Source organism: Candoia aspera, chromosome 3 (assembly GCF_035149785.1).
Source record: "Candoia aspera isolate rCanAsp1 chromosome 3, rCanAsp1.hap2, whole genome shotgun sequence".
In the NCBI taxonomy this organism is placed as follows: Eukaryota; Metazoa; Chordata; class Lepidosauria; order Squamata; family Boidae; genus Candoia; species Candoia aspera.
Genome location: NC_086155.1, coordinates 75987604 through 76012660, shown reverse-complemented (window position 1 = coordinate 76012660; position 25057 = coordinate 75987604). Strand labels below are relative to the sequence as shown.

The 25057-nt window shown below is 37.9% G+C and overlaps 2 protein-coding genes across 3 annotated transcripts in view; both read right to left on the bottom strand.

Annotated features, from left to right (window-relative positions):
* Positions 1 to 20436, bottom strand: part of GIPC2 (GIPC PDZ domain containing family member 2) — a 35307-nt gene extending 14871 nt beyond the window's left edge. The window contains exons 1-3 of one of the 2 annotated variants that reach the window (XM_063298153.1): positions 20008 to 20436; positions 4069 to 4254; positions 2168 to 2348 (exon numbers count right to left, since the gene is read on the bottom strand). In XM_063298153.1, the coding sequence (XP_063154223.1) occupies positions 2168 to 2348; positions 4069 to 4254; positions 20008 to 20292 (652 nt within the window). In that variant the 5' untranslated portion in view covers positions 20293 to 20436. Of the gene's footprint in view, positions 1 to 2167; positions 2349 to 4068; positions 4255 to 8002; positions 8174 to 20007 lie in introns of those variants that run through there. The other variant, XM_063298154.1, reaches the window with a different exon arrangement.
* Positions 1 to 25057, bottom strand: part of NEXN (nexilin F-actin binding protein) — a 269027-nt gene that overhangs the window by 158311 nt on the left and 85659 nt on the right. The window lies entirely within an intron of this gene.

The window sequence follows — 25057 nt, the reverse complement described above, 5'->3', positions numbered from 1 at the left end:
ATCCAAACTTCTATCCCCTATTTCTTGCCAATTACCCCATATCTATTCTTTTACAGGTAGATGATGCAGCCATTCTCTCTATATCAAAAGTCAGGTTTCACAGATGTTTTAGAGCACTATTGGCCTATTGTGATAGAGAATGCCCTGAAGTCACTCAAAAACAAAAGGCCTGGTATTTTCAAGAAAATGCTTCAACCCCTTGGACAGATGGTTGACAAACGAAAAAACTAGAATTGAGCAGGTAAAACCTTTCAAATATTTAAGTATCTACTTCCAATCTTCTACCTGCTAAGGCAAGCAATTGAGGGAAGGGAACTATTTATAGTGATCTAACATTTGCAAGCTGGCATGAGAATAATTTTGTCCCAGCTGCTATTAAGCTATTCAAGGTCAAAGTTTTGGGTATGTTGCTCCATGGTACCCAGGTGTGTGTCTATAAGAAGATCTCAGTCTTCAACTGTCTACAAGCTAAATTTCTAAAAACAATAGTACACTTACCTCATTCAACCTCTAACACTGTAACACAATTAGGATTGGTCTGCACCTCTTTTAGGGCCAATGCAAGACTATGACACTTAAGGTCCTGGGCAAAGCAAATCCTGTATGTTCAAATACAGAGGTTGAATTTGCATCCCATGTTCTATTAAAGTGTCGACTTTACTCATAGTGGCAATCAGAACTCACAACCCCAGGTATTAGAAAGTTTAATTTCCCTCATGATTAGGAGACCATTGCTTTCCTTTTAAGTGAGCAATTTTTAAATGTATCAAGGGCAGTGGTGAAATTTTGAATGGTAACTTTAGCTTATAGGAATCAGCTTGTGCCTTGCTCACAGCCTTGACTGTTTTGGCTTCTATGTCATTTATGCATCAATTTCTAAACTGTTGTATACGTTTTAATGTTTGCTGGTTTAGTCTTGGACCATAAATTATTAAATAATAACATAGGTACCCAGTAGAAACCACAGTGACATCACGTGCATCATGACATCATTGCACAAATGATGCAACTTATGTAATATGCATCAGCTGGATCATGATATGAATGACATAAAGTATGTCATTTGAAGGGTGTTGACATCCCAATGTGCATTACATACAATCAGCTATCAACAACTGACCTTTGATACTTAAGAAACTTAAGTAAAAAAACACCACAGCAGATGTTCTCAGAAACCTATAGTGCCTACAGTCTGAGAGGTTAATATAGGGCATCCTTGAGCCAAGAGGATATGCAGGACCTGTTTCAATCATTAATTGAAAATACTTATGCTACTGCTATCCCATCCCAAAGACTTAGATCAATATGCAATATTGATAGCAAGAAAAGGAGATGCTATATAAATATTAATATTTTTAAAAGTTACTGTTGCATTTTTTTAAACTCAGCCACCAGGTATTACTTTGTATTCTTGCAAAATTAAAACAAACCTTGTCTACAGAAAAAAAGCATTATTCTGCTAGCTTCATCCTTCCTAATTTGAAATAGTTGTTAAGAAGTTGTCTTTTACATGACTGTAACAAGATTATCAAATGTATGACTACCATATCTGGGATATAAAAATCCAGACATGTATCAGATGCTTAATGTTAAAAGTTTTCTCTATTACCTTGCTACTTTATTGTGGTCATCTGAATTTCTACAACCCCGATCCAGTATGCCTGTGTAACTGAGTATTAATTAAATTATAGAAAAAGATAAATAGTGATTCTTTAACACCTCCTTGAAGGACAGTAAAGATATGGCCTAGTAGGGATTAACTGAAGTAGATTTGTAGAAATGGAAAACTACTACCAAGAAGGCCCTAATACATACACATCAAAAATGAAACAAATTTGAAAGCCTATCTCCTTCATCATTTTGTTTAATTTCTGTCTTTATTTTAAATCAGGCTGCCCAACCAAAATAAATGTTATATATCCCATGAACCAAGCTGGGCTTGATAACCCCTCTTTTTATGTGCAGAAAAAAATAAAGTTTTTGAGCTCCACGTGGAGTCATTTGCATAGTAACTAGTGTCATAGGGTAAAAAGTATGGCAAGTCAGCTTTAAGCCTTATGATTAAGTAATGCAGCTTATTTCTGATGGTCATAGAGGACTAGTTTTACTCTATCATAATACAGATTGTCACTACAGGTATAATTTATGGTGGATATACGCCACTCACCAAATGATTTCATAGGTTCTATCAGTTTTAATGTAAATGTCTGACCCTTCTTCAAGTCCTTTAAATTCTTAGCAACTTCATAGTGACGATAGCCTGCAACACTTTTTCCATTTATAGATTCTATGTGGTCACCAACACATATCACTTTTATTTGGTCAATAAGACTGCCTGCTTTAATTCTCTGCAGACAAAAAATATATATATATTAATTATGGTGAATGCAAAACAACAAATAATCTGGTCCACAGAATTACGAACTACAAACATGGACATGCACAAATCTCACATTTTTAGTTAAGATCCATCTATCTAAATTCCTATGGGAGGTAGTCGAGATAAGAGGTTTTCATTCTCTTTTTACCCAGTAAGTTAAGAACACACTCATCTCCCAGTATCTAACTGTGTCCACCACCTTTCCACCAACCTCCTCTAATCTGCTCTTACAGGCTTGAAGAAATCTTTAGGAGATTTAAGGATGTCTTTAGAAAGAAGGGGCAGGAAAAACCCAATGATGAAACAGAAGACTATATGTGTAACATCTACAATGCAAACAAGGCAGTTCAGAATTTTTACTTAACAAAGCATATTCCATAATTTCAAACAGTACAGCACAAATCAAGAACTTAGAGCCTATTTATGTAAAGGCCATGGTTTTTGTTCTACATTTGACAGCTTTAGAAAAAGAGTGCAGATTTGCCTCTATTTTCAATATTTTGATCTAAAAAAATGTATCTTTTTAAACAAATGTTAGCAGTTTCCTTTGACTCTATATAAGTTATGTCTGAGGATCAGAGAATATGGTCTAATTTTCATCTCCTCCCCAAAGAGAAAAATATTCATAGGGTGGTAGTGGTCACCTAAATCTGATCAAAGCCAAAATTCTGGGGTAGGGAGTTAATTTTACTCTGTTTCATTTTTCTGATCTACAAATACACATGCACTATATCTGATAAAACTGTATAATATTAGATAAAAATGAGAAATTAACAAAAAAAAAAAAGATTCAGTATGCTCATATCAAGCTAGCACATATATGTTTGACAGGGTGATTTCTCCACTCCGCAAGTATGACAGCTCTTATCAACTTCCCTCCCTTGACTTCTGTATTCAAAGGAAGATGACCAGGATAGTGAGGAGCTTGCTAAGAGGAATTATTTGATGGTGAAATATAACTGACTGGGAAAATGATGGGCTTTCCAGAACAAATAGAAGTATAGTACATGAGAATGGTCTTTTTTCAGTTGTGAAACACTGGAAAAAATGAATATAACCGTTATTATGCTATAAATGTAAAGGTTCCTGTTTAGTCGCGTCTGACACTAGGGGGCAGCGCTCATCTCTGTTTCATGGCCGAAGAGCCAGCATTGTCCGAAGACACTTCCACAGTCATGTGGCCAGCATGACGGTCACGGAACGCTGTTACCTTCCCGCCGAAGTGGTACCTATTTATCTACTCACATTTGCATGCTTTCGAATTGCTATTATGCAGTACAGGGAGAAAAAGAAGGAAAAGTATGCAGTCTCCCTCATCTGCATCCTGAGTAATGTAACATATGCTTTTGCTGAAATTATGGGCTAAACTACGCAGATGTGCATAATGTCAGCCAGATCATGATAGAATAAGGAACAAATGCATACAAAATACCGACATGGTTTATCATATGCCAAAGTACCTTTTTAAAAACTGAAACATTCTTTTTTTAAAAAGAAGATGGCTCTGTCAGATATTCTTTCTCCTCTAAATGTTCACTCAAGGAATAATACCAGTATCACCTAAACCATTCACTTTAGATGTCACTCAATATAGTTTTAATGCTATCACCAAAAATTAATTAAATAAATTGATAATCAGATTATGTTCATATTTCTCATACACAATACTCACTTCATCCCCAACCTACCTTTATGAAGGCACATCCATTTCCATTATCAGTAATGGTAAGTCCAAGTGAATCTTCTGATTTGAAAACCTCCACTTCTTTTTTTATTCCTTTTATATGAGCAAATATAAAGTCTTCAAGACCAATTTGCGCACCCAAAAGCTTGTCCATATCAATTTTGTGTGTATTCAAAGTGCAAAAGATGATCTATAAAACCAAGAGGGAAACAAATGCATTTTATCCACTTCTCAGACAAACTTCCTTTTCTGAAATCACAGGAGCCCATGGCAGCAAGTGCATGTTACGGTATTCTGTAAAAGTCATCAAGCTCACCATAGCATTACTATACTCAACTCTGTAATTCCTCATCTCAAAAGTGTATTAATTACAAAATCAATTCAACACCGAAAGCCTGTGACTTGTTCCCAAGGTTTATTGCAGGAAACAGAATGGTTGCTATGATATACAAACAGAAATGATTCAATATTATGCTGCAAAAATGTTAAAACATTTCATAATGGTTCCCAAATTCTCACAAGAATTACATCGCAAAGTAAGAAATACGCTGTATGTAATACATTTGAAGAAAGAGAAATGGCAGCAAGTGATGCAAGCTTTTTCTGTAGAATGGCAGTCAATACTTGGGGAAGGCCTATGAGGATTTAATGCCAGAAAAGGGAACATATTCTAAGAAGAGAAGAGAAGAGAATTTGGAATTTCTAATCTCCAGACAAGTCGGTTAAAGGAATCAGTTCCTAACCGATCAGTCCTGAAGTGTGAATGAAAAGAGATTTGATAATAGGCTGCCAAATATATGGAAATGAAGATAAATGTTCTTTGTTGCCTGTAGTAATACAGATGGCATTATCAGCCCATATCAAATATCACTGGTACTGCTTTGTGACATTACAATCCAAATAGCATCTTTTTCCTTCCAAAGAGATAAACTGAAGTTTGCGGAAGAACTATCATAGCTCAATGCAGGTAAATAGAAAGGATTATTAGCCCCTTGTATTAAATATTGTTCCCTTTATTAGAGTATTATTTATACCATACAGAAAAAAGTATTTTCATCTTTTATTTTCTTCAGCTGGTTTAAATTTATATGTTAATTTTTCCATTAAGGCAATATACCACAATTTATCAAGCCAATTTTGCTTAGATGCCCCTTCTAGACGTTTCCAGTATTTTGTTATTTCTAATCAAGTCTCCATTAATAAAAAGCATTAATAATTCCTTATTCTTCAGAAAATAATGACAAAAAAGCTAGATACTGTGTTTTCTTTATTCTTTCGGTAGTAATTAGCATGCTTTCCTAATATACCATATCCCCAAATTTACTGATTTTGGAACATGAGCACCACAAGTGTAAAAAAATACCTTTGTCCTGGCAACTCTTCCAACATTTATTTGTACTTTTTATTATGTATGAAATTTTAACTGGAGTGGGATGGAATGGAGTGGAGTGGAATGATCTAAAATCTTTACTTAAAATCTTACTGCAAAGCTATAAGGAGAAACTAAGAATGTATTTTTCCATAATTGTTTCCATTCATCTTCTAATATTTCTCTCTCAAAATTTAATTCCCATGCCTTCTTCAATGATTCTGTATTTCCTATTACTGATTGTATCAATACCCCATACATTTTAAAAGAATATCCTATTGTACCGTTACAATATTTATTAAGTGTATGTTCAAATTCTATAAGTGGTATATTGGCTTGATTAAAAATCCCCCAATTTTTCAAAACATTTTTAAACTCACGAATGTAACTAATTTAATGTAACTAATGTAACTAATTTAATTTCTATTTTCTCTTCAATTTCAACTTTAATGAATGACGTTGAATTTGCAACCAAGTATTTTATATAATATAGCTCATTCTCTTTCAGCCAGCATATTGTATCATTCCGTCTCTATTAAAAAATAGAGGATGTACTAATACAGGACTGAAAAGAAATATATTTAGTATTAAAATATCTTTATGTGACTTCCACATTTTAATCATATTTTTAGTAAGCTGATTACTTACCTGTTTTACAGACTACAAATCTTTCCTAAAAATATATTGTTTTATTTGAACATTTACCACCAACATTTAATGTTTTTTAATTTTATCTAGCTTCGATTTGGATCTTCCATTAATGTATGATTTTATTTTCCTCCCTCATTAAGATGTAAATATTGGAAACTTTTTGTAAATATTGAAAACTCTTTATTCAAGATTATTTTGAACTGAAACACAAAAGCTGAGGTTTACATTGCCAATCTTTTAATTCTTTCTCAAAAAATTAAAGGGAAGGATTTGAAATAAAAATAACAGTTTTAGTAGAGCAGACATTTTAATAGCTGGTATTTTACCCAAAATAAATTGATATAGGCTAGAAGAGCAGAATATTGAAAGGCTGCCAGCATTTCCTCTCCCTTCCCTCTTACACCAAAGAATGTCAAGCAGGCAACTTGAGTTTCTTCTTCAGTTTCCTGTTTTCCTAGGCTAAGTCCGTGTTTTACTATCAGTCGCTGCATATTTTCTCCAAGGTCAACTCTGTACTCTACAGTTAATAACTTAGAATATTTATTACCATATTCATAGTACTTTTGCTTCAAATATAATAGATTCATTGTAATTCAACAGATCTTACTCCTTTTTCCCTGACAATGTATATGGGATTTTTTGTATTCAGGCTGGATTTTTACAATAAAACTGAATATCTAATATCCTTACCTGAAACATATGTTCTTGTTTCATTGTTGCAGACCAAAGTTCTGTATCGCTGCAAGAAATTTAAATGACAGCAACTACCAGCAAGGTCCTTCCAGAGCACCAAAAGCCAACTACTACTCAAATAAATATACTACATAAGAATTCCTAGGCTAGTACCATTCCTATGATATGGTGCAGAATATACTAAGATATTTAGATCTTATGCCTATTATAATGGTTCTTTAAAACACGACTTTGGAAAATATAAATGCATTTATAACTACTGTAAAGAAGATCAGAAGCCACTTTATATCTTTTTTTATTTTTTCTCTCTCTTCTGTCTCTTTTATTCCTTTTTTATTTTCTTGTTACTTTTTTACTTTTTTATTTTTACTTTTTCTTTAAATTTGTATGGTTCTTATTCTGTAAATCCTTTTTCTTTCAATTTGTATTATTCTGTAAAAAAATTCTTTACTAAAAATTAATTAAAAAACATGACTTTGGGTATTATTTTCAGTAGTAGAGCAATATTTATTAGAAAAAAATTACTATCTCAGTGGCAAATTAATTCACAAAAAGACAACTACTATAGCTTTAAAATCTTTTTAATTTTTAGCATTAAGCTGCACATGCTTAAAAGCTCTTTCACATTGTTTGGTGTAAAATGCATCATGAGTGTCATCAGCGCTCCGAACAATGTTGTGGTATATTTTTTCTTTTCACTTGATTGCTTTCCTGGTATTTCTTCAAGTACTCTTAATAAGGTTAATTTTGCTTCTTGGCCGAATTACAAGGAGGTCTTGAGACAGTGTTACAATCTACTTGTGGGACAAATTTCATCTGATAGTTGTGCCCAACAATACCAGTAGCCCATTTTTATTCTATTTTCTTCTTCTCACCAAAAAAAGTTTCAAAAGTTTCAGTTGACAACAATTAAAAATTCCCCATTCTGGCCAATTTTGCTCACCATAATTATCCAAAAATCTCTGCCAATTCTGTTTAGAAAAATAGCTTGTTTCTTACTCATTCCAGTTTGAACCAGGAGCTTTCAAGCATTCCAAGCGTGCAGGTATTTTTCTAAGGTTGTCGTCAGATTCTGAGATGGAACAGTACAGCTGCTCCTGTGGTGGTGTCAGCCACTTTTCATGTTGTTTTTGTGATTTCAGAGTTTGCAGTCTATTTGATTCTCTCACAGAGCAGGTAGCTCCTGAGACTTCTCCCCAATGCCCATATGCTCCCTCTCAAATACCTGATCTGATGTGTCAGAGTTGATTACAGCTCTTTCTTCATTGGATGAAGGGTCTACAGGTGAGAGCACCCACATGATTGCGGGTCCCACACTCCCATTCTGCTCCCCACAGCTCCTCCCTGGAGGACACAAGACTGGAGTCAGGTCATGCTCATTCCTTCAGAAGTAGGACAGGGGTGGCAGATGAAGTGGAGGGGCGGAGGGCATAGTCTTTTGAACCGTCATCTAGGAGACATATCGCTCAGCCACATCAGCCCACAGAACCCAAACTCCATCTGGCAGGGGTGGTTCTGCTCAACTTGTGCTTGGACTGCCCCTAGTAGTCACAAGTCAAAGGAGCCTCACTTCGGCCACTTCTCCTCCCATGAAAGCTGTCCAGTGTACCTTGTCCACTTCCTGGGCAGTCTGACCATTCTCCTTTTGGCCATTTCCTGCTGGACTGACAGCTTTCCCTGGTCCCACAACTGGACCATGAGCCCCAACAGGCTCCCAAGAGGTGCACGCCTCTCCAGTCCCATTTTGTGTTCTGTCCCAAGGGACTACCAGCTAGCATTTACTCCCTCCTGGCTCCTCAGTTGTCCACCTCCTCCAAAGACACAGGGATGAACTCACCCTGTGGTGGCTGTTGTGTCCTGTGACTGAGGTGGGCCAACCTGAGCCCTGAGGGGTGCCACACTGCGATCTCAGATGAGCCTCCAAAGTGTTACCCATAAAACTCAGGCATCCAAGTTGATATGGAGCTGGAAAGAACCTAGTCCCTGAATTTGAGAGAGAAACACCCAATACCTTTGCAAAGTGACTTTTTCATGTGCCCTGCCCGCCAACAATTCGAACCACAAGTACTTCAGGCACAGCAAAAGGCATTTTATTAAGGAGGGTCAAGTCTTTATACAGGATACAGAAACAAATGTTAAATACATTCAATATATGTGATACGTCAGAAGGCAACAAATCAATCAATAAAAGACATGAGAAAAGACAGACACCCTTAAAATATGTTGCATCTCCTCCTTTCCCACCCAGGTTTGTTTCTTTAACACTTGCAACACTCAAGGACTTAAGAATACAGCCCTATTGTTTGATTGGCGGTCCCTGAAAAGGCTAGGTTTTGCATATCAAAGGAAATGGCTTTGTCTCAAAGGAAAAACATTGTTTCCTAAACTTCAAAAGGAGACATGAATGCCATGCTAAAATGCTAATATCACCTTTATTAAAATGCTAATAATAAAGTCTAAAATTGTATATAACAACTGTACATTAACCCCAACTTTTTATATGCCTCATAATCATAGTGTAAGCAGTTAAGGCACTTTCCAGTTCTCTGGTAAGACCCAAACCTTACAGTCTTGCTTAGGATAATTAAAGAAAATCTTGTAAATGGTGGCTTCATAATAGGATGACACTGTATATACATACAATTAAAAAGGAACAGAATAAAAATGCATTTAATTGTCACTATGTAATGTTTTGCTCCAAAGCTTCAACTTGTTACACTGAAGAACAAGTTATTCCACTCGAAGTAATCCTTCAACTAGGGACTTTAATCTGCAATAAACTTAGTGAATCATAAAATGTTGAGTTGCTTTTAACTTTTGCTCATTACAAAAATGTTCTACCTTTTCAGAATGAGATACATACATTTGTTTCATATGAATAAAGCTGTGTACACACTTCAAAGGAACAAAGACCATCTGCCTGCCAATGCACAGTTATACTGAACAAACTATAACCTTCATTGTGCATACCCTACATAGCTTGATTATCAATAGATAATGTTATCTTTCCCATGCCATAGACAGCTGAAAATTGACTCAGGCATTAATAGGAGCCCCCAAATCTTCATTATTTGAAGGGGAATTGTTACTCTTGGGGATGGCTGGTGCCCTAGAATGGCCCCTTTTATATTCGTGGACTGAAGTAGAACCTTATTGCCATCTGGATTTTCATCTTCTATTTATATCTATATTTAATGTACTATTTATAGTTTGCATTGAATTTTAAATTGTATTTCTATTATAAACCACCCAGAGTCCCTCCTCAGGGGGGAGATGCGCGGTGATAAAAAATTGACAAACAAACAAATAAATTTATCAGTGGCATTATATGTAATAATCAGTGTGTACTGGGACCCAATTTTTAGATTCTTATTTTCTCCAGGGTAATAATATATACTGTATATATTGTATGCAGAACTGCTATGTTCATATTGAAGGCTGGGGCTTTAAGATCCCAATATATTGAACAAATTGGGGCACCTTGTAAAGGCGACTCTCTCATCTGATTACTGCCTCCTTGTACTGTGATCACATGTATATGTATTTTGTTTTATTTTGTTTTATTATTGTATCCCTTCCTATTCTTTGATTATGCTTTGTTTATATTTTAATTTTATCTTGCTATATTGATAAGGTCAATTCGACTAATCAATGAAATGAAATGAAATGAAATGAAATGAAATGAAATGAAATGAAATGAAATGTAATAATTAGTGCTTTCCTCTTCATTTTTCTTAATTTAACACTTAATGTGCTTAAGTCTACCAGGCTGTAACTACTCATCGGGAATTCTGACTGTATAGGACAGTCAGAGAAGAGTGGGAACTTCATAAACCAAAGTTTTTTTTCTTTTTCTTTCTAGAGTTGTAGCAAACCCAAGAGTCTTACAGCACTCTGTTATGGCATAAGGTATTGTGAACTATAGTTCATCAGCTACCTGAAGAGTTAACCTATCTATATCCCTATACCCATACCCATATCTAGAGAGTCAGGGTGGTGTAGTCTTTAAAGGGCTGGACTAGAACTAGGGATATTCCAGTTCAAATGCAATCTTGTCCTTGGAAACTCTCCTAGTCACTCCTGCACAGCTCAGCCTACTTTAGCAGGGGAAACTGGGAGGAAAGTACACTAATGTATGCCTTCATTCACAATGAATGAAAAGCAGGGTATAAATCTAATACATTTTTTTTAAAAAATCAAAGCAAAGGATATACAAAGTGCTTTACCTTCTTAACAGTGACAATCACCTTATTAAAAGTAGCAATTATTAACACTGGTATTGAGGAAGCCAATCAATATATTTAGGATGGGTTAAAACATGGCCCAAAGCCATAATCTGTGTTGTTGGTTTTCACTTATTATATTGTGTGAACCTATGATTTGTAAAATATGTGTAGATTAGCATGCTGGGTAAATATCAGGCCATGTCAGGAAACAGACCACATAAGGACTTTAGGGCATAATAATAGAATCTTGAAAGTCTGTCAGACTTTTCTTCTGCCCCCACTTATACCAAACAGATTCAAGGTGGGGTTACCTTGAGTTTCTTTTTCACCCTTTTTCTTTTCCAGCATTGTTTATTCAATTCTTGCATTCCTTCTTTAAGGATACTTCCATAACTGTCTACAGTAAACCCAGATAATAGTAGTTTATAAACCACAATTAAACAAACCACAGGTCAGCATAATATATAATCTCAATGGTAGCATGATGAAACAGCTGAGGGTACCCATGCCCTGTTAACGGGTTGGTGAAGCTTAATGATGCTTCTCTGTGACTGTTCACACACATTGGAATACATTGCCTCGTAAGATATGGGGTACCCCCAAACTGTTGGCTTTCACTTTATTTTGCAGGGCGTTTCAGTGCTCATAGTGATTAGCTTGTATAGATTCAATTTTACACCGAAATGTTGTATTTTGGTTTTTCTTTATTTTGGTTTATGTTTTGTTTAATTCCTATAAAGCATCTTGGGTATATGAAGTAGGCAGTATATAAATGTTGAATGAGTAAATGAATGAATGCATGCATCTGAATTTATGAATTCAAAAACAATTACTAAGAGATGGATTGCAAGGTCCTTAAGGTAATCAGCAAGTAGAAACTCATACACTTCAGGCATGAGATGGAAATGGATGAACTAGAGAAAACTACTATGCTAGGCTTAGTAAAGGATTCAAACATCCATGGCAACCACAACAATATTCTCTGGGACACTTTGAGGATTTGTAGTTCTTCAGAAAGTCAGTGATTCAATTCACATATTGCATTAACCAAGATTTAACAGTTTAACCATGGCTCATTGGATAAGCCATAATGATTGGGTCCACACATAGCACTAATCCATAAACTATGATAAACTAGGACTAATTTCACACATTGTGCTACCCATCCTAAACAAACTGTATTGGTATGATAGGTAAATCCATCCAGAAGTATACAATATAGTAATACTGGTGACATGCATTTTGAAAAGGTAGTCCATGTAATCAGATACGGTAACTGTGATAACTGTGCTCAGGACTGAATATATGTAGATCCTTACATGTAGCAATCCCTTATCCCAGGCTAGAGAAAAAAATGCTTTATAAACTTCCTTTTGTATTTATTGTTCTGAGCCAAAGGTATGGGCAAAACTACACAGTAAATATCCTAGTCTTCATACAAAATACAGTTGTCCAAGATTTCAAATAAAATAAAAGATCTGAAAAGTTAAAAAGAAACAGAATGTCTAAGTCCAGCTGCCAGACCAAGAAAATAAACTAGAAATCCCATTAGGATTCCTTTATGGAGACAGGAATGACACAGGACACTGTAAACAAGGTTTGACAAGCTGTAATCATTAGCATTTTAGCAAGAGTTTCTTCAGTATTCATTTATTGATATGCAGGTTTCCCTTTCAACTGAGTATTTGATAAATTGATTTAAACTGCATGCTTTAAAATTTCAGTGTGGGTTCCTTTGTGAACATTCTGAAAAAGTGAAAGGTCCCCTGTGCAAGCACTGAGTCATGTCTGACCCTTTGGTGGGATGCCGCTTTCACGAAGTTTCCTTGGCAGACTATAGCGGGGTGGTTTGCCATTGCCTTTCCCAGTCATCACCTTCCCCAGCAAGCTGGGTACTCATTTTACCAACCTCGGAAGGATGGAAGGCTGAGTTGACCTGAGCCGGCTACCCGAGAATCCAGCTTCCTCTGGGATCGAACCCGGGTTGCGGGGAGAGTTTCGGTTGCAATACTGCCACCTACCACTCTGCGCCACACGAGGCCACTTTGTGAACATTAGGGGATGCAAATTTAAAAACATATAACTATAGCTTAACATTTAAAAAAAAAACTGTCCATTTTAGAACAAAAGGCCATTTTTAATATTTTATTTTACACTGCTTTGGGTTTTGTAATACAGATTGCAGAATGTAATACTGGCTAAATGGCTTTAAATACTACATTTAAAATTCATCATGACATGGAAGTTTGAAAATTAAGAAAATAATTTTAAAATAATTTTTAAAAAATCAAAAATTGCAGAAGAATTCAATTTAAAGAGCTGATTTGAAAAGTGCTGTTATTGTTTTATTTATTAATGTTGACTGGGATCATTTGTTTTAAAACTGCTGTATTTTGCATATCGTTTTGGGAAAATATTTTGAAAGGCAGCTGAGATAGTAATCATAACTGAAACTATGCCTAATTCAAGAAGAAAAACCTTTACTTTTCATTTTTAACTACAAAAAAATCTAGCAATTTCAGGTATCAGCTGAAATGAAAGGCCATAACTTTTTTTCCACTTGTTTTACAGAAGAAAAAAAAGGCAGTGTTCTCATGTAGTTTGCTTATCAAATACATACATACATACCAGATATTGTATATCAGATATGCTAACTTGCAATCAATCAGGAAATCAAATATTTTTGTATAATTAAAACTCTGTAGCTATATGAAAACAATTATTCTATTAACCAGGAATCTGAAAGATGTGGTAAAGCATCAAATAACCACATTTAGAAACTAGTAGGAAGGTTACAATATAGTTTTCAAGTTTCCGAAATGTTAGTGCTTCTAAGTTCCACGATCCCCATTAATATCATTATATTTCTGATTTTTTTATTTTTAGGGGGAAAAGGCTTCTCTGAATGTTGCCCATGTTGGCATGACAGCGTAAGTAATCATCTTATAACTAGTTTCACACTTATGACTAGATAAAACCAGCAATAGAACAGAAATGTGATATTTAGAAATCTGAGACGATGTAACTCTATTTAAAACTGCAACTGAGCAGCATAAACAGACTGCAGCCTCCGCATGAGCCAATTTTATACACTTCCCTCTTGGAAAAGTATCAGTCAAGCAAGAACTTTGATTAGTGGTTATATAATTTTCCTGCTGGGTTCCATTTTTATACAAGGCAATAATGCTAAATAAGCAAAATATTCTTCTGTACTCATACCAAGTAATTTAAGTACAAATTATTTTGGCAATCAAGCATTCAATCAATAAATGTTTTAAAACATAGCAATCAGTACATTCTCAGCCTAGCTGGCTACTACGTTGCATTGAACTATGATGTAGTTTGTTGAACAATGCATGGTTAAAACAAATCATGGTTTACTGTGATGTTGTCAGTGTCATTCTTAAGATGTCACTGCAAACTATTCTACAATATACACAATAAGAACATACAAAGTGAATAGATTTGAATAAGAAACTTTGTATCTCTGAAAAAGAAGTATGTGATATTCTGAGTACCCAAAGATGAGCTGCTGAGAGAATGCCTGAGGCAGCAGCAGACATGGGAGGAAGAACAAGCAGAGGAAGTGCCACAGCAAGACAAGACCCTGCATGGGATGTACCACTGACAGATAGATGAGGTGGTTGACATTGGGAAATCCACCAGTAGCTGGAAAGGGTTGGACTAAAAGACAGCAGTGAGGCAGTGATCATAGCAGCACAAGAACAGGCACTAAGCACCAGATCCATAGAAGCGGGGGTCTGCCACACTAGACAGGACCCGAGGTGCAGACTGTGCAGAGACGCCTCAGAGACAGTCCAACACATAGTGGCAGGGTGTAAGATGCGGGCAGGAACAGCATACACTGGATGGCACAACCAAGTAGCTGGCATTGTGTACAGGAACATCTGCACAGTGTATGGGCTAGACCCTCCCAAGTCCAGATGGGAGATTCCACAGAAGGTGATGGAGAATGACAGGGCTGAGATCCTGTGGGGCTATCAGATCCAGATGGACAGGGAGGTGCTGGCAATCAGCCAGACACTGTGGTAATAGACAAGGACCAGAAGACAGTGGTGGTGATAGATGTAGTGGTGCCAAGTGACAGCAACATCAGGAAGAAAGAGTATGAGAAGCTGAAGAAGTACCAGGGCCTGAAAGAAAAGCTAGAGAGGATGTAGAAAGTGAATGCCAAAGTGGTCCCAGGGGTGGTAGGGGCACTCGCGGCTATGACTCCCAAGCTGGGACAGTGGCTCCAATAGATCCCAGGAACAACATCAGAACTCTCCGCCCATAAGAGTGCAGTGCTAGGAACAGCTAAGAGACTGTGCAGAACCCTCAAATTCCCAGGCCTCTGGTAGAGGACCTAAGGCTGAAGAAGACACATACCACCCTTAGGGGTGAGAAGGGAATTTTCATATATATACACACACAGCATTCTTAATTCAACTCTAGGGTTTCATTAGGATCATTACCTCTAAAGCCTAAAATAGAATATGCCATTCACTAAAAGGTTTAGCCCATTGCCCAATAATTTAACTGTGTTCACAGTATCCAGTAATTAAAGTACTACTCCTAGAAGATTGACTTCTTCCTCCCTAACTTGAGGAGCAGACAGGGTATTTTATACCTCGACTGTTTTAAATAATTAATTCAAATTACACTCTCTATATATTACTGCAATATACAATCATATCACACATTTTATTTATTTCATTTCATTCAATGTAGGTACCTAACTGACTCTGGTGAAACAAAACAGAGTATCTGCTTAGTCTTTACTGAGTGAAATATTAATAAAACAGTACCTTTCAACTTGTAATTTGAAAACAATAACCCAGAAGTGAAGTGCTAATTGAATAGGTCACAGAATGAGATGCACATGCATTAGCTCTTTGTGGTAAATTCAAGACTACTTCACATGAAACACAGTAAAATAATTATTGGAGGCAGAAGATGCAGATAAAGGTTTGGCAAGAAAAAGAGAAGGGGAAAGACTGGTGTGTTAAGGGAATGAAAGCAATACTGTTTAATTAACTAATGGAACTGAGTAACCAGGCAGATTGTTTTTCCACAATACACCCACTCTTACTTTTATAAAGAATTAGTGACATGTTAGTAAATGCAGTGATCCCTGCAAGATATACTCCAGCTCATTTACGGTAAAGAATTAAACCACAGTTATTTGTACTTTGCCTTAGTAATAAAAGTAAGAGGAAGTTGCACATAGCCATTGTGTTTCAAGAAAGAAGTAAATAAAGTTATAAATGTGTCTGAATCATATTTAAATCACTTTGAAACCTGAGCCTCCAATGGAATCATGTTAATTAAAACACATAACTGCATGTAATGTTTCAAATTCATAATGTTTATTTCCAATAAAAATAGGAATATTCTATTAAAAATATTAATTCTATGTTTGAGTTCATTATCAGTGAGAACAATCTGTTTCATACACTGTTCTAAGCTTGTTGTTCATTAAGTCACAGTTGGCTGGTCTCACACATTACAATATTCCAAAACCAAGCAAATCCCATGGTGGCAATCTATGAATCCAGCCTAATCACTCTGTTAAGTCTAACAATTCTTGAATGTGTACAGTACACAAAAACAGAATTATCTCCTATTTAAAATCACATCATTTTGATTAATATGTCTTGTATTCATGCAACAATTGACGTTTGCACCAACATATTTAATGTTACAAATGTAGCTTTAAAATTCCTTCACATCATTTACTTTGAAAAACACATTTGAAATTAGAATTTGCCAGAATGTGTTTCAGCATTCAGAAAGCAAGATGGTAAATAAAGTAAGTGAGCTTATTTGTTTAATTCAAGCTTTTTATGAGGTGGTACTTGCTTCAGTAAGAATAAGTACTTTCAATGAGATCTGCACTGTTTGTGCATAAAAACAGGAGCTTGTTTTGTTTTACTTTATAACATCAACATAATGACAATTAGTAATTCACATGCAATCCAAGATTTGGTATTGTAGCTGAGCAGATCTGAACCATCCCAATCCAGTACAAGAAGCTAAATTAAACATAAAAAAGGAAATAAATAAACAAGGTACACATCACTTTCCTAACCTCTTCTTTAATGTTTTTTTGCTCAGCAGGTGTTAACTTCAGTAATGTCATAAGCCTGTTTTGCTGAAATCCAGACCCCATTCCTCTTTCTATATGATTGAAAAAAGATATTCTCAACATACATCTATTACATATGACATACACCTACTTGTCTCAACTATATCTGCCATAACTGAAGGTCTATGTTTACCATCCAGCTTTAGCTGTTTTCACCTGTGTTGCCCCTGCTGCTGGAAAGAACAGTAAGACTCAGTGCCCCATTCACATAACCCAATTAACTGAGTCTACCTCTCCTTATATTTAAGCAATTATTCAGGTAGCAGATGACCCAGTGAGGTATCTTAGCTATCTTTGGATAGATCATCATTTTCTTTGCAGCATACCAGTTAACCCTTTTTTGTCAATTTTTTTTTGGGGGGGTTAATAATAAAAATAAGCAGTGATCTAATTGGCATGTACAGGAAAAAAGAAAAAGAAACACATAAGAAACAGAATGTTTAAAACAGACCCATTTTTTTAGAGCCATTCTATGGTTTCATCTCTAAGTCAGCCAACAGAGCCTGTGTTAACATCATACTGTATTAACACTCTCTAGAATATTCATGTAACACAGAAAGAAAGGTTTGATCAAGCTAAGATCTTCCAGTATTAATTAAAAACTAATCCAGACCAAGACATAGCTGGTTTTCTGTGTCTGAAAATATGTTAAGCTCTACAAATATTGGTACCCGCTATGTTGATCTAAGAATCAAAACAATTCATCACAATTTCCAATATGCAGGCATTAATATCACTACCAAGTTCCTTGCCTTGATTTGTTCAAGGAGTACAGTGAAGACTCCTACCAGTCAAGCTGAACTGCTAATATAAACATTTGCATGTTTGTGTATTAATTTTAAATGTAAGAAAAATGATTTATTACAGTCACATACTCCAAGATAAATTAAATAATGAGTGAGCAAGTACAAAATATTTGGCCAATTTCTAGTAAAAGAATCGATGTGGATATTTACTCCAAGAGATTAATTCTTGTATCCTTCTCATTTTGAATGGGGCAGGACAGAGCTCTGTTCAAAACAAATCTTTCTGCCCAACAGTGCAACCCAAACAATTTTACCTGAAAGTTATCACATTCATCTCTTACAAATGAATTCTTGAACATCAATGCTTGGTTTATTTTCTTGTTCTTTAAGAATTTTTTTCTTTTCTAAATCTACTATAGATTCTTACTTAATTAGGCAGCAACTTACTGATCACCTTCATTCTAGGATTATTTTTTTATTTTATTTATTCTATTTATAAATTTATTCACCGCCCATCTCTCCCCAACGGGGAGACTCTGGGCAGCTTACAATAAAATTTTTCTTAAGTTACTAAGAAAAATTTTAAAAAAGGTTTTTTCATTCTGTGTGGATGAAGCTGCGGATACAATAGTATGTCAAGTTCAAAACTCTATCTGGTGTGAAATAACTTTTGTACTTCTTTATCAATAAAGAAAACTTCTGTCTTTCAAAGGCTTTATTGTTCCTCATGAGAATAAACAAGATACTATTGTAAGTTGCAATGCCTAGCGTAAAATGATCCTTGTAGCCGGGAATATAATTACATGTGTTAAGAAGTGCTTCTTTTTCAGTGCTCTGAGCCACAAATGTAGGACTATTCTACTAATTTGAATAAATCGAGAAGCAAATTTGTCTTTGATTTTAAGTTTTGCAATCATTACAGAAAACAGTTTTGTAGAATAAAATACAAATCACCCAGCCAGGTATTTGAATAATACAATCAAGGATCTTTCTGTCACAACAAAGCTGCAGGTGACATTAAAGCTTTAGGCAGGAAGAACCAGTTCATCAAAAGCAATGGACTCGATACTGCTATTAAAAGACAACAGATTAATTAGAGTATTTATTACTATATTTATTAATCACTGGGAAAGACTACAAAAACCAGGAGGACTGTGGTAGCAGTTTTCCAACTAACACATTTTATTAAAAGTATAACTTTTTGTGAACTGCAGCTCACTTCATCAGATGCATGGAGTGGTCAAACTAATATATTATTTAATTTGGGACAAGGTAGGATGGGTAGATGGAAGGGAGGAAAGAGAAGTTGCTTATGCAGGTGCAGGTTACACCTGAGACAGATTAGAAGTACCTTCTCAGTTGACAGTTGTAACGTGCTAAAAACCTGCTGTATTTGTTGAGATTTTGAGATTACAATATTCTTTAGATTTTCTGCTTAGGTACCATAACAACTAGGTTACTTCTGTTCGGTATATCAGGTTGGGTGCGTGGGTGCCCCTGTGCATGGCTTCAAGTCAATCTTAACTCCAGATGACTACATAGGAGAGGTCCATGAAGTTTTCTTGGTAGCATTTTTGAAAGTAGCTTGCCAATAGTCTCTTGGTACTGGCCCAAAGTGACCCAGCTGGGTTCTGTGGCTAACTAAGCACAAAAACTCAGTTCTCCCGTCCTAGTAAAACTGCAGTGCTAGATGTTATATTAATTAACAACACACACACATATGACATTTTGAACAAAGCAGACAGAAATCTACATGGAGAGGCTCACAAGTTACCAGGAATTAAGCTCAACTTGAGGAGGACTTGACTTCATGGGTATAAAAAAATACAGAGCATAATATTAATGGAAACCCCGAAGTCTGTAATCCTCACCTGCTGAAATGTAGATTGTTGCGCTTAAACAAAACAGATCCTGACAACTCCTAAAGAGCACTCGGTTTAGTTGCCTTGTTTTAACAAACCCTGAACACGAGCACTGAAAGATGGACCTCTCCATTACAGCCGTTAAAGGGAACAAAAAGCTAAGAGCCGGGTGGGCTCCGATGATAAAGGGGGAAGGGAAGCCGCCCCCCCCCCGCCCCCGCCCCCGCCACCCATCGGCGGTCACGTACCTCGGCCGGGGCAATGCGGAACGCCTCGGCTATCTTAGCGTAAAGCTCCTTCACGCTGCCAAAACCTTCCACGCGCCCAGTGGGGCTGCCGTGCGCCAGCTGCGTGTGAAAAACCAACCGGACGGGACCCTGCGGCGCTGAGGCCCCTACAGCCCCGGCACGAGCGCTAGCGCCGGCCCCGACCTCGTCGTCGCCTCGCCCTCGCGCTAGGGGAGCCTCGCCGTCCACCAGCGTCGAAGTCTCCTTGGACTTGCCTTTCTTCTTTCCCCTCAGCCCCAGGGGCATCTTCCCGGCCCGCACAGCTCAAGGCAGCGACCAGAAGCACCTGTTGCGCTGGTAGTGGCGGCGGCGCGATTGCTCTTTCCCACTTGGCCGAACTCTGCCCGCTCAGGCCGTGAGCTTACAGCGCACTTCCCAGTTTAGCCCTCACCCGGCAGGTGGGCTAAGCAGGCGGCAGCCAATGGGCGACGGCGCTTTTGGCCCGGGAACAACTTCGCGCCCGACGTTTGGGCTTCTCTTTTTCTCTTCGGTGCTGTTGTGCCAGCCGGTGAGATGTAGAAGGCCATTGGCAAAGACCCTGTTTCATAAGATTTTACTCGCTGGTTTTATTGGTTTACTTAAATCGATTGATATATGGCCGCCCATCTCCCTAATGCAACTCTGGACAGTTCACAAAGATTAAAAAATACAATATGAATACAGTATTTTAAAAAAATGCATGTCAAGGCCAATTGAACCACAAAGTGGCTGCTGAAGACACCATGCACAAACAACTTGGCTCAGTTACTCCCCCCCCCCCCCACGCCGATCCCTATGCCCAGGAGAACAGGCAGGTCTACAAGGCTTGCTGGAAAAGGCATGCTTCCTGGGTCCCACTGGATGACAGTCCCTGATCCACAAGACGAAGAGCATGACCCTCTTGCCCAACCTAGTGGGATGGGTAGATACAACAGGGAAGCCAGTCCCTCAAATACCCTGGCCCCATGCCATGTAGGGCTTTATACATAATAACCAGCACCTTGAATTACACCCAGAAGCAAAGATAGGCAACCACCCTTAATTTAAGCCTACCTACCTCTGCTTTTCTTCAGAAGTAAATTATTGGAATTGACTTTATTTGGATGGTTGCTTCCTCAGTCCTTTTGGGATTAAATTTCATAGAAATCAAAGAGAAACAGAAAGTCTTACCCTCCTTAAAAACAATCAGATTGACAGTAGCATAAAAGAGAGTTGTAGTTCTATACCTGGGTTTCACTGTGATTTTCAAGAAATGTACATACGGTTTGGGATGTATGAAAATATTAAAATTGTAGCAAAACAACATTTACTGCTTCTAATGCAAATGTGTGGATGGCTGCACTCTCTTCAGATAAAGAAGGCTTTTAAGTGAGATCATTGTTTTGCAATTGTCTTCTGATTCATAAAATGGAGGGGGGAGGCAGAAGTGAAGTTTATCTTCCTGTGTTTTCTTACCTATCTGTTAAGAAAGAAGATATGGAATAATTGCACATGTACCTTGATAATATTAAGAACTATCCAGAAGCAGAGACTTAAGTGCAAGATTCTCAGCAAAATGAGAAATTCTCCATCAGTGAATCAGTAATAAAGAATGCTGTAGCTACATTTATAATCAGCAGATCAGTGATGCACAATAATAAAAATGCTCCCAAAGCCCTGGCTACAGTTCCTAAAGACTTCCACAAAAACCCTTGCCAAATTGCAATTTCTAGTGCAATGGAGTGAGGAAATTGTTCAGTACATTGCTAAAGGTAATCATATGACACATACTTCATTTGAATTAAATGTAAATGAAATCAAATTTAAGTTTTGTCCCAGGATATCTATTACTTTTGAGAGTGTACTCCCCAATAGGCCAAAGACTAAATGCAACACTATGACCAAAATAGTTCACAATCCTAGGTAAAGGCAGAAGCTCAGAAGAAAAGCAGCAAACTGTGAATTAGTCAAAGAAGTTCAGGCAGCGAGACAGTAAAATTCTAGAATTCCTTATTGATGCATAGGAACAACTGTTCCTTTCCCCTGAACCTACAGAAACAGATTCCAGCCATATGAGTAATGTACTTAGGATATGCAAAACTTACAGTTCTGCAGACAGAATATTCTGGGAAACATTGGAATGTTCTATTTTTCCTTCTGAATTACACTGATCTAACTTTTCCTGGTTTGATCCAGTAGTGATTTTCCCAGCAAAAGCGGGATTGGTGTGATCCAAAAGAAAAATTGAATATTCCAGCATTCCATGGAATATTCCATTCCCAGAATGTTGTTTTACACATTTCTGTTAGTTACTATGCATTATTGCTGTTCCCTATTCAATAGTTTCCCATTTTAATAAAGTCTTTATCATCTATTTTTATTAATCAAATTTGTAAGGCAAGGTCACCAATGCTTCACCTAGCCCCAGAGTATGCCCACTCTGCCAGATCTGGTGGGATGGGCAAAAACCACTGGGGAGAGGCAGACCTGCAAGTAACTTGGTCCCAGGCCATCTAGGGTTTTAAAGGTGACTAGTATCTTGACTTGTACCCAGGAGCTTACTGGACCCATTGAACCCAACACTCCCCGTGGTTCACGGAGGGCATGAGGGTTCTGAAGAGAATTGAGAGACGTCTAGAGCACCGCTGGAGGAAGACAAAGACTGAATCCGACCAAACACAAGCTAGAGCTGCTATTAAGGCCTATCTTGTGGCGATAAGCATGGCAAAACGTCAATATTTCTCCACTCTTATTGCATCCACAGAATGCCTGTTTAAGATCATTCAATCCCTTCTGGGGAAGGTGGGCCCAGTGACCTACCTACAGGGCCGTGCAGAGGAGTTTTCTGGGCATCTGGAAGATAAAGTCGCTCAGATCCATTCCAAGTTGGATGCCAAGCATGAGATGTGGTCTGTGAAGATACCTGGGGAATGTACTTATTGGTTATCTGGGAATGGTTTGACCCTGTTGGGCCCGAGGAAGTGAACAGGGTTCTCTGGACTGTAAATGCCACCACTTGTCAATTAGATCCCTGTCCCTTCTGGCTGGCGAAGGAAGCTGGTTCCAGATGATGGTGAATTCATCCTTGAAGGAGGGAGTGTTCCCAGCTGCTTTTAAAGCGGCGCTGGTGCACCCCCTCCTCAAGAAACCATCACTGGACCCCACCGTGCTGGATAATTTTCATCCAGTCTCCCACCTCCCCTTTTGAGAAAGTAGTGGCATTGCAGCTCCAGAGGATCCTGGATGAAACGGATTATCTGGACCCTTTTCAGCCAGGTTTCAGGCCTGGATATGGGACAGAAACAGGTTTGGTCACACTTTTGGATGATCTCTGGCAGGAGCAGGATGGTGGCAGTGCATCCATCCTTGCTCTTCTTGACCTCTCAGCAGCTTTCAATACCACTGACCATGGTATACTTTTGGGTCAGCTCAGGGAGTTGGGGGTGGGTGGTGTGGTTTTGCACTGGTTCACCTCCTTCCTCCAGGGCCGGTCCCAATCGGTCGTGATAGGGAGCGAAAGATCTGGCCCGTGACCCCTCCTTTGTGGGGTGCCACAGGGTTCAGTACCCTCTTCGCTTCTTTTTAATATCTACATGAAACTGCTGGGTGAGATCATCTGTCACCACAGGATGAGGTATCATCAATACGCAGATGATACCCAATTATACATCTCCATTCCGGGTGACTTAAGTGAAGCTGTGGCCACCCTCTCAGTGCCTGGAGGCTATAGGGGTCTGGATGGGGAACAACAGGCTTCAGCTGAACCCTGGTAAGACTGAGTGGCTATGAGTTGGGGGCCCCTCAGGAAATTACCATCTTTGGTGCTGGATGGGGTTGCACTGCCGCAGACAGACCCGGTATGGAACCTGGGGGGTCACCTGGACTTGCGGCTCCTGCTTGAGCCGCAAGTCCAGGTGGCAGCCGTGGCCAGGGGATCCTTTGCCCAACTTCTTGTTGTGTGCCAGCTACGCCCCTTCCTGGATCAGGAGTCCCTCCGGTCAGTCACTCATGCCCTGGTCATCTCCCATATAAACTATTGCAATGCGCTCTACATGGGGATACCCTTGAAGAGCATCTGGAAGCTACAGCTGATCCAGAATGCAGCCACACAAGCAGTTTTACTAGCCCCAAAGATGGCCCATATAACACCTCTGCTACATGAGCTCCATTGGGTGCCAGTCTGCTTCCGGGTTCAATTCAAGGTGTTGGTTATCACCTTTAAAACGCTCCGTGGCATGGGTCCAGGTTACCATCACATCAACCTGTCCCACCCGGTCAGGCAGAGAGGGCATGTTACAGACCCTATCCACGAGAGATTGTCGATTGGCAGGGTCCAGGAGGAGGGCCTTCTCTGCCATAGCTCCTGCCCTTTGGAATAAGCTACCCCCAGAGATAAGGCAAGCCCCCACTCTCCTGGCCTTCCATAAAGGGCTCAAGATGTGGCTGTGCCACCTTAAGGTGGAAGGGGGAATATTTCGTTGTGGCAGTGGCTGGCACCTTGATGCGGCCCCAGGAAATTTTAACAAGACTGTGATTTTGCCATCTTGGGTTTTACATTTTAGAGTTTATATTTGATTTGTAAATTTATAGTTTTATAATATATCTTTTTAATTGATACTTAATTCCTACTGTTTTAATTTCTTTGTAGACTGCCCAGAGTTGTTTTTGAGATGGGCAGTATAAAAATACGATAAATAAATAAATAATTTCTACCTCTATAATTCTTGAGTCAGTATTTCAAAGTTAAGTATAAAACCTGTTTATTAGAGTCATTTTATACTTTGAGTATCTTTAGTAGTAGATGTAATATTACTTTGTTATTGCTGCTTCAGTGAGGGACCAATCATTTACTAGGTCTTTTCCCTCACTCCCAATATCTTTACTTTATGGTTCTTAATGCATATTCTATATTAAGCACATATAATTTCAAATTTAGAAGACATTAAAAGTTTGTATCTGATGTAAATTGTTTTATGTACACAAAACTTACTTATTTTCTAATTTTTCTTTAAATTTTCTTCACCATCAGAAGTAGTGGTTTTTATTTTAAAAA